At 31.8% G+C, this 13,116-nt stretch overlaps 2 protein-coding genes across 5 annotated transcripts; one reads left to right on the top strand and one right to left on the bottom strand.

Annotated features, from left to right (window-relative positions):
* The first annotated feature begins 1,047 nt into the window (after positions 1-1,047).
* On the top strand, positions 1,048-4,071 carry LOC107953075 (pentatricopeptide repeat-containing protein At4g39530). Its single transcript, XM_016888299.2, has one exon. It carries the CDS (start codon positions 1,220-1,222, stop codon positions 3,785-3,787), a length of 2,568 nt encoding a protein of 855 aa, XP_016743788.2. The 5' UTR covers positions 1,048-1,219; the 3' UTR covers positions 3,788-4,071.
* A 20-nt stretch (positions 4,072-4,091) lies between these two features.
* LOC107953076 (zinc finger CCCH domain-containing protein 56) lies at positions 4,092-9,113 on the bottom strand. Of its 4 annotated transcripts, none has more exons than XM_016888300.2 (4): positions 8,997-9,101; positions 5,312-8,019; positions 5,128-5,184; positions 4,092-4,457 (listed from the first exon to the last, which is right to left on the bottom strand). In XM_016888300.2, the coding sequence occupies exon 2, from the start codon at positions 7,989-7,991 to the stop codon at positions 5,946-5,948; it is 2,046 nt and encodes a 681-aa protein (XP_016743789.1). In that variant the 5' UTR covers positions 7,992-8,019; positions 8,997-9,101; the 3' UTR covers positions 4,092-4,457; positions 5,128-5,184; positions 5,312-5,945. The 4 variants fall into 4 exon arrangements, with proteins under 4 accessions (XP_016743789.1, XP_040973787.1, XP_040973788.1 ...); XM_041117853.1 differs by having other exon boundaries at positions 5,128-6,517; positions 6,620-8,019; XM_041117854.1 differs by having other exon boundaries at positions 5,128-7,216; positions 7,400-8,019.
* Positions 9,114-13,116: the final 4,003 nt, after the last annotated feature.

Below are 13,116 nucleotides of genomic sequence, written 5' to 3'. Positions count from 1 at the left end.
TGGTCACTGAATTTTACACTAAATGCCAAAAATATCAATACCTCTTTAGCCAGAATTGATACTCGTAATTGCAGGTGAATTAAATACACTGATTATTTCATCCCCAACGTCTTTATCCATGTATCCAACAACCACAGCAGATGGAAATTAGTAGGGGTATAAATACCATCTTCCAATGGTTCTACAGCACAAGAAAGATTATCAAGCTTAAAGATTAATAAAGAATAACCTTATGCTTACCATTCTCAATAATTTTCTTTAAACACTTGTGAGCTTTCATTATTTTCATTCAGCTCAAATGTTTCTCTTTGTAATTGAGCTTAATTTGCAAGTATTCTAATTTTGTAAGGGTTATTTCTTTATTTTCTCATTTTTATTTCTTTGAGAAGGGTTTGTGTCTTAAGGTTGGGATAAAAACTTTTAGGAAGTTTGTAAGGTTTAAACTTAGTCTTTAAATGTTATCAAATTAGTGAATTTGAGAAAATCCTTAATAGGGAAATACTAATGTAGTGGATTAGGCATCGATGATTGAGATTCAAGTCTATCTATAATATAAGAGTCCCAAGAGATTTAAACACGATAAAATCTTATCCCTTAGAATTACAAAATTCACCATGATAACTCTAGCTTTACTAGAGTGCTTAACTAGGCCACTAAAGCTTCGAATAAATGGATTTCTTCATGTAGTACACAAATTCGAGCCCATAATTCATATGGGTCAAATGAACTCTATTTAATCAATTAACCTCTATGAGACATTTGGTGTGCACTCGTTAAGTTTTGATCCGTGACCCGTGACCCGTAACACTTATATTAGGAGTCAGATTATGTTTTGTGCCCTTTACACAAAAAAATGAACAACTAATTCATATATGTTAAATCAAATAACAATTAGTCCTTTTTATATATGTTAGATCAAATAACAATTAGTCCTTTTTATTAAAAATTCTATTTATTTTTATGAGTAAAAATTGATCATTATATATCAATAGGAGATACATTTAACATACCATGTGTAACAATTTGATTTGTTGCATCAGCTAATCTAGCTTTTTAAATATAGAAGTGAATAAATTTTAATCTACTGTACTTTGACAGAACATTTTGCTAAGCTTACAACTGAATAGCTTATCCCTGAACCTCCCTTCAAGGTCTATCTTCTGCTTGGACTCCATTTCTCTTCCTTCTCCCTTATCTCCAACTAAAAATCATAAATGAGATGCTGATAAGCCTCCAAACCCTCCATTTTACTCCCAACAATAAAACCAACAAGGCATGGAATTCAATAATCAAACACCAAACCAAGCTCAAAAATGACCATGCAATTCTCTCTACATTTACCCATATGCAATCTCTGGGTTTAACACCCGATAAGGCCACTTTGCCTTTGGTTTTAAAGGCCTGCGGGAAGCTCAATGCCATTGAAACTGGCAAGAGAATACACTCGAGTATTCGAGACACTAACTTGATCGAGGATGTTCGAGTTGGGACTGCCCTTATTGACTTTTATAGTAAGTGTGGTTTCCTTGAAGACGCGCGTAAGGTGTTCGATGAAATGAGTGAGAGGGATTTGGTCTCATGGAACGCAATGATATCAGGATATGCGGGGTGTGAGGAATTTGAGGAGGTGGTTTTTTTGGTGATGACGATGCAAAGAGAGGGTTTTAGGCCGAATTCTCGTACGTTGGTAGCGATGATTTTAGTCTGTGACAAGGTTGCGGAAGTGAGGTTAGGAAAGGCGATTCATGGTTATTGTTTGAGGAATGGGTTGTTTGATTTGGATGCTCATGTTGGTACTGCTTTGATTGGCTTTTACCTGAGTTTTTTTTATGTGAGGGCTTCTCATCTTGTGTTTGATTTGATGGCCATTCGGAATACAGTTTGCTGGAATGCTATGATTATGGGGTATTTTAATGTTGGAGAATCCTCTAAAGCTTTGAGACTTTTTGAACAAATGCTCATGGATGGAATCGAATTTGATTCTGTTACAGTGTTGGCTCTCATTCAAGCCTCTGCAGAATTTGGATCTCTTGAATTAGGTGATCAAATTCATCAAATGGCTATTAAGTGCAGTTATAGCAATGACCTGTTCATAGTAAATGCATTGGTTAACATGTATGCAGAGATTGGATGTTTGAAGTCAGCATGTAAACTATTTGATGGTATTCCCACACGTGATGTTGCTCTTTGGAATTCTATGATATCTGCATATATTGAATACAGCTATCATGGCGAAGCCATTAGCTTGTTTATTAAAATGCGAACTGAAGGCAACAAGGAGGATGAGAGAACTACTGTTCTTATGCTTTCTTTATGTGCTGAGTCAGCTGATGCTTTAAGAAAAGGTAGAAGCTTACATGCACATGCATGCAAGACTGGGATGGGGATGGATATTAATATTGGGAATGCAATTTTAAATATGTATGCTGAACAAAATTGTATGGATTCTGTCAGAAAGGTTTTTGGTCAGATGAGTAATGTAGATGTAATCTCGTATAACACATTGATCCTAGTTCTGGCTCGGAACAATTTGGGTATTGAGGCATGGGAAACCTTTGGTATAATGCGAGAATCTGATGTTAAACCTAACTCTTATACAATTATTTCAATCCTTGCTGCATGCAAAGATGAAACTTGTCTGAATATTGGGAGGTCACTTCATGGTTTTGTTATAAAGCAAGGGATAGAGGTGAATGCACCCTTGAACACCGCATTAACAGATATGTATATTAACTGCGGTGATGAAACTACAGCTATGAATCTTTTCGAGAGTTCACACGGTAGAGATTTGATCTCATGGAATGCTTTGATTTCCACCTATGTTAAAAATAACCAAGCTCATGAAGCTTTTTTAGTATTTAGACGCATGGTTTCTGAAGTGGAGCCCAATCCAGTTACAATAATAAATATCCTCTCGTCATGCACCCATCTTGCTCATTTGCCTCAGGGTCGTTGTTTGCATGCTTACATGATACGGAGGGAATCCTCTTTAGGTCACAATTTGTCTCTTCAAAATGCTTTTATAACAATGTATGCAAGGTGTGGAAGCATGAGAAATGCTGAAAAAATCTTTGAAACCTTAACAAGGAGAAATATTATCTCGTGGAATGCTATCATAATGGGTTACGGAATGCACGGTCATGGTTATGATGCTATTCTTGCCTTCTCGCAAATGCTAGAGGATGGTTTCCAACCAAATGAAGTAACTTTCATATCTATTTTATCAGCTTGCAGCCATTCTGGTATGATAGAGGAAGGACTGCAGCTTTTTGATTCAATGGTTCATGATTTTAACATCACCCCTCAGCTTGCTCACTATGGATGTGTAGTTGATTTGCTTGGTCGTGCAGGCAGGTTAGACAAGGCTAGAGAGTTCATTGAATCAATGCCCATCAAACCAGATGCTTCAATCTGGAGATCTCTGCTTAGTGCTTATAGAGATCATTGTTACACTAAAGATGCCAAGGCCATTTTTGAAAAAGTTGTTGAATTGGATCCAATGAACCCGGGAAATTATGTCTTGCTTTGTAACGTATATGCTGCTGCAGGTCTTTGGCCAGAGGTCAGAGAAATGAGAAGACATCTCAGAGCTAAGGGCTTAAGAAAGCCTCCTGGAATCAGTTGGATCGTTGTTAGAAGCCAGATTCACTCTTTTGCTGCTGGAGATAGATCACACCCAATGGCAGACAAAATCTATGCAAATTTGAATTCCTTGTTGCAGTCAATTAAGGAAATAGGATATGTTCCTGATCTTCGTTGGATATTGCACAATGATGAGTACATCTAAAGTCCGGCACGGTTCATGACTAGTAAAATTTGGCATTAAAATGACCACTTTATGAGAAATGAGAGGTGCAATGTTATCATCTATTGTACGAAGCATGGTGTTGATCATGAGCTTTGGTTGCTGATATTTTTGGGGATGATAACCTGGTTCCGTGTTTGTGTTGGACAATAGGTTTTGCTTCAATACGGATAATATCTACATTTTCTCAAGACTAGATATGTATCGGATGCGGACATCAAACGTGGCTACTTCGAAGTAAAATAAATAATTGATTACATGCATCACTTAGAAAAAGACTTTGACCTAGTGCCAATATCAAATTTGCATCCTATCAAATGAAGTACTTGCAAGATCCTGAAAGTCCATAAATCCGATATGGAAATTGGCAGGAAGAAGTTATTGTTTCATGTCCACACAATGGAACTATTCACTTACTAATACAAGGCCTTAATCCTGATGTTAGTCCTTGTTACATTGCTTCTCTAGTTGCTTAGGATATAAAAATACTATGATGATCTTGCTTATTCATTCTACATAACAGGAGAAACATGTATATATTTACCATCTTTTTGATGTCTTGAGTTCTTTCTTTTGTGGCTGTTTGTTTCTGAAACTCTATTTTCTATCCATCTGCGAGCTTCTTCATCTTGAATTTTGTTCGAAGCATACCCTATTAAACAAAAACAAAAAAAAAAAAAACCACCAAGTATATGTTATAAATTTTAATAAAATTAAAAAACTATAATTAAATCTATAAAAAAATAGATATAAAAATATAATTAGGTTATTTTAAATATACCGTGATTTTTTTTTTAAAAATCCATTTTTTTATGTAGTTTTCATGTTTGTTCATGAACATTCTGTATTTTCAATCATTTTCAGGTTGTAATGTAAATGAGAGACTACTTGACATCCATTTCCTCTGTTTATTGATTGTTTCTATGCCAAATTTAACTCTAATTCTGATTAATCTGTTAACCCCTCTAAAATGGAAAAATCATCTAAATCCAAAGTAGGAACTGAAGAAGAGATAGTCTAATGAGTTTTCATCTTACAATTAAACTATTCAAGGAGTAGGATATGAAAATGTTCCATGAAATTCATAAAAATGATATAAGCAAAATGTTGAAAATGCTAACTGCAACTGGTATTGTTTGAAGAGATATAATAGACTTGTCTTGTAAAGTCTTGAGTTTGAATCAAAATGCATATGACGACAATAGAAAAAAACAAAGAAACAAAAGGGCACATAAGTAAAAATGGAGTTCCTCAAGAAAAAAATGGTCCCAAAAGAATAATGATGATTGATCTCCTTCCAAGACTCAACATGGGCATCTCACCCTTTTATCTTGCAGTTCTTGTTGAACCTGATCATTTCATTCAAACGAAGACAAAACCTAAAACATGAAACAATGTTAGGAAAACTATTAACAAGCAAGTTGTCCTATGAATATCATCAAATCCCTGCCCTGCAATGATGTTATTATTGTGTCCGTAGACATCATATCCGAATTCTACATGTACCTTAAAAGGATCAAGCACTATCCTCTGGAAAGCAGGTTATGTATACCTATATCTTTTCTTTGGTCAATAATCATATATCTTTCAAACAAAAGAATACAAAATTCCTCATTATCGACAAAAAAAGAGCAGGGGTTCTAAACAAAAATACTTCCATCTTCACATCAGTAATCCCCACAATAAATATGGCGACCCATGGCTAAGATTTAATATATCAAAAATGAAGAAACAAACAAGGAAAAGTAGAGAGGACGAAACACTTTTAAATGGGAATAATCCATTGAAAATTTATATGCGAAAACAAATAATTCAAATAATAAAAAGAATTATGGATGGCAAACTTTATCCGAATGAAATATGTAACTTCTTCCACGAACAAATGAAACTAAAGGAAGTGAGAAAATTGCCTTACTAGAGCTGGCTATTCACAAGTAACTCAGACAGGTAATTTCAATTTCTCACCTCCCCCCCCCCCTTCTTGACTTGTCCTGTGATGACAATAAATAAATGGGGCCAATAACTATTATTTTCACTGTACATTGTCTTTCTCTATCTTGTTAATTCCCATACCACCACCAATCAAAATAATAAACAATTTCCCTTTTAATAGAGCAGCTTGGCAAAACCAATGTCTTCACTAAGCCATAATCTTGTCAAGCTGCAACTGTTTACACAATGCCAGAAATATTTCATGATCACCGAGTTTGCCACGGAAGTTAGAATTAGAACCCTCAACAGGAAGAGTCCTGCTTGAGGTTGCCAGTGTGGTCGGAACAGATGGAGATTCTTTCACCATTGATTGAACCAATGAAACTGCAGGTTCCATGCCATGATGCAAAATAGAACATGATTTATGAAACTGACTAAATTCATCTTCTTGAATTGGCCAATCTACTTTGCAATTGGGCGTCTCCCTTTTTGGCCAAGAATTTAAAAGGGAACCGGTGACACCTTTTGATTCGAGATCGTTTGAGAGCTTATATCCAAGTTCCTGTGTGCTTAAGTTGTGAAGTGATTGCTGCTGCTTCTCAAGGTTAGTAGAAGCAGATAATAGGGAGTTCAACGGGGATAAAGGCTCCACATTCCAAGTTGAAATTCTTTCTGACAAGGAAGCGTCAAATGCAGACTGCAAGAGAGGGTGATCATTCTTGGGAGAGAAGATGTTTGTTTCAATTGGAGATAACACTCTTTGTTGTTGCTCTAGCTTAGCTGAAAGCACAGGAGATAAAATAGGCATAGCAGTCACTTGATTAGGACATCGAGTAGAAGAGACCTCAGTAGAAAAAAGCCCATCTAAATTTGAAGACTTACGCCCCAAGTGTGGTTGTGAAAAACAGGACAAATTACTGAGATAGCGCCGCTGATGCACTTCAAAATCCCGTGACATGTTAAGTTCCATGGCTGACATGTCTTTTGCATTGAGGGAGGACCTCAAACGGCTTCCTTGAAGATTGCTTCCGGACAGATGCAAAGTTGGAACATGTTGAGGCCAACCCGTTGGTGCTTGAGAAATAACATTAGCAGAGGGTGACATGGCTGGAGAAAATGGAGACACTGATATTGCTGTCAAAGCTGACGGAGAACCAGGCAAAAGGTTCAGAATTCCTATCTTATCCATTGTAATCACAGAAGAGGCAGCAGATTGCGGAGACTGAATGCCTAATCCAGAGGATAAATAAAGTGGTCGCAGTTCCTCAGGTCTATGAGCAAAGAAGCAGACGCGACGTTGGCACGTTGTGCCATCCTTGCAGATTCGAGTTCTGTACTGGGCAGGGTGCAGCCAGGATTCAAAAACACCATGAGCATATTCACATAAATCTCCCTGCTTACAGCTCCCTTTACGAAAATCAGGACATGGTGCACAACTGTAATGAAACTTTCTTGGGTCTCTTCTTCGAGCATTTTCACCTGGGTGCACAAAAGGACACTCAGTCCAATCATGGGAATAAGCTCGAGAACAAGGCCGGATCTTAAACGAGAACATACGAAACTCATCAGTGCTGTAAATACTGCTATTAATATCAGGAAAAGATGGATCAACAGGGTACTCCTTCTCTTGAGCAGAAGAAACAATATTATCAGTGGTCTTACATGTAACTGCAGTTATCTTTACATCTGATGAACCGCTATCATGTAATTTCTCAAGACAAACAGGATCATGATTGTTTAAGAGCTCTTCAAGGGCTACTTTTATCTGGGGCATATTCCAAGGAGCAACAATAACATTAGAAGGGCGACAGCCATAGGCATCAGTGACACAAGGATCAGCAGCAGCAAGTAAAAGCAACTTGACAACCTCTACAGCTCCAATAGACCCGCCCGAAGCAGCACAGTGAAGAGCAGTTCTCTTATCTGGGCCACATGAGAGATTGACATCTACCTCTGACAGGGAAAGAATTAACTTCACTACATCGACGCTACCGTACCTAGCAGCAATCATTAACGGAGTTCTCTGCTCCACGACCATCTGTTTGGAGCTCTTCCGGCAACCATACCAAAGTCCAACCTCACCAACCAAAGAAACATCACTTGCAATCATATATCTTTGAAAACCCTCAACATCATTATCAGCAGCAAACTCAAGCAAAACAGAGAACGAACAATTATTACCTACCGCTCCAGTTAGACATTCCATTGTCTTGGTTTCCTCAGATGAGGATGGTGTATCCAAGTTGCCACACATACTTCAATTGGACTCGTTAGAACACAACCTGTAAAGAAAAAAAATCTAAAATATGTCAAGGAAATGCAAGAACAACAACAACACCCAACAGAAGAACAAACTATAGAACATATAGAAGTCCGAACAACACTTCTCGTGAATAAGGAAACCGAAAAAGGAATAAATAAGATAAGCCAAAAAGAACAGTTCATGTTATTAATGAAACAGAAGAGTTTTCTTTAAAAAAATGTAGACTAACTTTGATACTGAAAGAAAAGTATGAGAAAAGCTATCAGTATGTACGTATATATGCATGTATGTATATGTAAATTTATATTTATAGGGAAAGGAGTATGAAATGAGCAGAAGAGGGGAAATAAACTTTTAAATAAAATTTTATAACAAGGAAACCTTTGGAGTAAACTAAATATTTCTTTTAACAGGAAAAAAAAAACCTACAAATTCCTCAATTTCCGGCCAAAAAATCAGAAAGAAAAAATGCTCATTTTGGAAAAATAGATTCCAACCTTTTAGCAATAAATCAATATTTAATTTTCAGGATTTAACGCAGAAGAGAGAAAAAAAAACAGAAAGTATATTCTAATAGTATTTCTTAAAAATATATAACTTCCAGAAATTGCATTTATTAAAATGATGAAGATTTCATGGGCAGGGAACTTATTGTGATTGGCAATAGAAAAGAAATGAACTATAAAATGTTTAACCGAGATTACATAAACAATGGTTAAGAGTTAACAAATAAATTTCATATCAGGCTGAGTCATGCCAACATTGCATAGCATAAAAATCAAGAAAAAGAAAATCTAATTTGAAATTCAAGTTGCTTTGACCTTTTCCAGATTTTCTCGCCAAACAAGCATATTTAAAAGCAAAGAATGAAGGAAGTGGTCAAGAAATCATTCAACTTTGCAACAATCATATAAGAATTAAATTAAAGGAATCATAAACAAAATTCAAAACCAAAAGAACGATAGAGAATCCCAGATACTGAGTTGGAAACCGTACCAAAATGTAGGGAGATAACAGCAGAGAATGCGAGAAGAAGAAACAAACAATCGAGAGAAAGGAAGTGAAAATAAGAAGGGTATACATGGAAGATTGGCCACGAAATTGAAGGAATGGGAGGGGGGAGGGGGCTGCATTTAAATTTTTAATGGATAGGGGGAGGGTGACCGGGAGAGGAGGTGGTCGAGAGTGGAGTTGGTGAGTAAGAAGTGGGGATTTAGTGACCTGATAAAGCGGTGGACAGTGACCTCCCTATTTGTTTGTTTATTTAAACGGGGCCCAGTGAATCGGAGCCTTGGGTGGAGCGGATGTCGGGTGAGTGCTGCTTTCCTTTCAACGGCGTCGTTAACAAAGTCAAATTAGTCAAAAGCAAATCTTTCACTTGCTTTGATTATTGATTTTTTAAGTTTGTATCAGACGGAAAATTTATTTATTTTTAATTAGTTTTTATGCAAAGTGAGTAGTTATTTTCATATGTGATTAGAGATTTATAGATTAATTGGATTAAAATATTAGGGTAATTATTACACTTTTTTTAATTATAAAGAATTTCAATTTAATTCAATTGATGTAGTATAAATATGTCGTAATTTTTATATGTTTGATTGTATAAATTATAATTATATAATTTAAATTTTAAAATATTGATTATTATAAAAAAAATTATCCATAATACTTAAGAAAAAATTCTTTAAACAAGTAAAAATTTAAAACCAAATCATATATAACATGTTAGTCCAAAAAGCATTTGGCAATAAAATTACTAATGAAGCTAACTAGAAAATGAACATTTTATACAATTTTATCAAATTACTTTTAACATTCCATATTTATTAGGTTAGTCCATCTTTGATATTAACCATATACTCATCATCAGTTGACCATTGGCCAAATATACATAATTAACTATAAGTACATGTAATTTAGTTAAAATTAATATAAACAATTTATATTAATAGGTATGATGTAATTTAGTTAGATACTTAGTAAATTAAATATATGTGAAATTATCTTATGTCAATAACTTTTTTGTGTTATTTAAATGAGATTAATAAAATAATATATAATTAAAATATTATTGTTATTGTATAAAAAAAATTCTTAAATTTAAATTTAAATTATTGTAATTAAATTTGAGTATAATTAGTTATAATCACTTGGATAACTATATCAATTCTCAGCCTCCCTTTTAAGAAATGAATAATGTAATTTGAGTGCTTCAATTATACTCAATTTAATAGATCAACTAATTACAATAATTACCCAAACATACCACAAATATGTAATTACAAGTAATTACATTCAAATTCAAGTATTTGAAAGCTTTCTTTGCACAACTTTCTAATTTTTTATAGTTTTAAAAAAATGATTAAGTACTTCAAAAAAGAACAATCGGTTTAATTTTTCAAAGATAAATAAAAATATTGAATAAGAATCGCCTTCATAACAATATTTGTTGTTTTTTAAAAAAAAAATTTAATTAAGGGATTAAATTGTGACACCAACTCAATCAAGAGTTTTATTATTAGTATATATATGGCAAAAGGGAGTAAAAAGTCCTTAGTAAAAAAATTTTAAAAAAATCAATTGAATTATTAGAGAAAAAGTGCACTTAATTAAGCCTTCAATAACAACAAAAAATAATTAGGCCATCTCAGTAACAAAAAGTGGCGTTGATCGGTTTGACTATTAATGGACATCGATGTGGTTGATGGAAGCAATAAAAAATTGGCATGTGTTATACCATGTGAATAAGCATGTTGCGTCAACACATATTTAAAAATTAAAAAAGATTTAAATATGCTCGTCCAAAATGAACATTGACAAATAGGTGTTCAAGTTCATTTTGAATATTGATATATATATTTATTAAAAATTGTCAAAATCATTTATTACAAATATAACAGAATCAAAGTATCATTGATTAAAACTATTCATAGCTCCTCTACCAATCTTTAAATAGGAGGATAGCGTGCTTCAACGCACTCGAACCCACATCCTCCTATATTGAAAACAATGTCAATGCCAATCAAGGTAAGACTTAATCGACTAATTGAATTAATTTTTAATGTTATAATATTAAAATTAATGAATATTAATTTATTAAACTTAAATCAAAAGACACATATTAATAACATTTATCAAATTAAATTTATATTTTTCAAATATAGTAAAAGTTAATTATATCATTGCGCAAAACAAAGATAAATATAAAATTACAAAAATTGAATATTGATAATTTTAACATTAAAATAAAATAAATTAACAATATATCTATAACAAATAACCTGTAATAAATTATTAATAATATTATATTAGAATATATTCTTATTAATATTAATATTCAAATCATGATGAATTTTTATATTATTTTAAAATTAAATAACATTAATATAAATTATTCTAGTTAAATATTTTTAAAAATATATATTTTATAATGAAATTACTTTTTCAACTTATTAATGTTTTTTTAAAATTTACTAAAATTAAAAAAAAACTAATATTATAAAAATATTATAAATTTAATATATACAACTTACTCCGCATAATACAAGAAAATAAACTAATCAATTACTAAAATGAAATTTTACACAAATATATATATATATACAGTGTCTAACCATCCCACTTCACTTGCAGATAGCCTAGTCTAATGGATTCAATTATTCTATGCTTTCGATCAGCAAAGTATTCCAAAATCATTAAAAGAAAATTTAAAAGCACGTAAAAAATTTTATCAAGCTAAGACTTACATATCGAAGGAATAAAATGAAAAAAAAAATCATATTCTTTTAATTATTTTTATTTTTTTAGGTTTTTTTTAGCTCTTACCCTTTAAATTTTAGTTAAATTACTTTCTTTTAGTTAAATTACTTTCTTTTTATAAAAAAATAAATGAATTGTTAAAATTTAATAACATTGATGTGACAGCTCATGTGGTATTTTACATATACTCCATTGTTAACATAAATAATTTTTTATAAGATTTTTATGAATTTTTTTTTAAAATTTGTTGATTTTTTAAATATTTTTTGAACTTTTATAAAATATATGTGGACTATTACGTTTGTGGTCACATCAATATTATTAAAATTTTAATGTTTTAATTAATTTTCCATCCAAAAGCAAGAAATTTAACTAAAATTTAAAGGCGAAAAGTTAAAATAATCCAAAAAAAATCAAAATGAATAAATTTTAAATTTATTTTTATTTTTATACCACGAGAAAAAGAAAAATCCAAAAAGATTTGAAATGAAAAATAAACCAACTTGAGAAAAACAAAACAAAAACTAAGAAACCGAAGAATTGTCTTTAAGACCAAAGATTACAAAATTATTGTTTTGATTTGTTTATTTTTGACAATTTTTTTAATAAAAAATATAAATTATATAAATGATGACTCAATTATTAAATTATTTTTATTAGATCATCTAAATTTAAAAAATACAAAAATATCATTTGACTTATTGCTTCTCTTTTCTTAAATCTAAAATCGTTAAATTACTAACAATTAACAAACCTGACTATTAGAAAAGTGAGAAGTGCTTTTAAAAAGTGCTATGGAAAAGTGCTTATTAGAAAAGTAAATTTGAAAGGTTTGATTTAAAATTTAAGTGTTTAGCATTATTGTGAAAATAAACTTTTAAAAAGATAAAACTTTTATTTTAGACCTGATGATGTTAAAGAAGAAAAGATATATTTAAATGATATTAAAATTCGTTAATATTATTATATACGAAATACATAAAATTAGATTAAAATAAAATATAAAAAAATTTATTATAACTTTTTATTAATATTTTAAGACATGAATTAGAAATTTTAAAATAATTTGTATTATTTTTTTTTGTAAAATGTAATTTGAATATATAAATTATATTAGATATTAAAATAATTGTATGCTTAATATAAATATTAAAAATTTTACATTAGCATTTGTAATTTAAAGTGAACTCATTAAATTACAAGTTATGGCATCTCTTATTAATTCCATTTCATAATCACTTGAATTGTTTGATTCACCATTATCGTCACTTTCTCCATTATGCACATCTTTTGGATCAATAATATTCTCATATGCCCTGTCAATATTTTCATATTCCATAAAATCTGTATCATT

The sequence above is a fragment of the Gossypium hirsutum genome, chromosome A07, assembly GCF_007990345.1.
Source record: "Gossypium hirsutum isolate 1008001.06 chromosome A07, Gossypium_hirsutum_v2.1, whole genome shotgun sequence".
In the NCBI taxonomy this organism is placed as follows: domain Eukaryota; kingdom Viridiplantae; phylum Streptophyta; class Magnoliopsida; order Malvales; family Malvaceae; genus Gossypium; species Gossypium hirsutum.
The sequence above is the reverse complement of the archived record's forward strand: the minus strand, read 5'-3'. Positions and strand labels throughout refer to the sequence as shown.

Excerpts from the sequence above, each read along its gene's own strand:
- LOC107953075 (XM_016888299.2), top strand. The coding sequence starts at position 1,220 with ATGCTGATAAGCCTCCAAACCCTCCATTTTACTCCCAACAATAAAACC.
- LOC107953076 (XM_041117852.1), bottom strand. The coding sequence starts at position 7,991 with ATGTGTGGCAACTTGGATACACCATCCTCATCTGAGGAAACCAAGACA.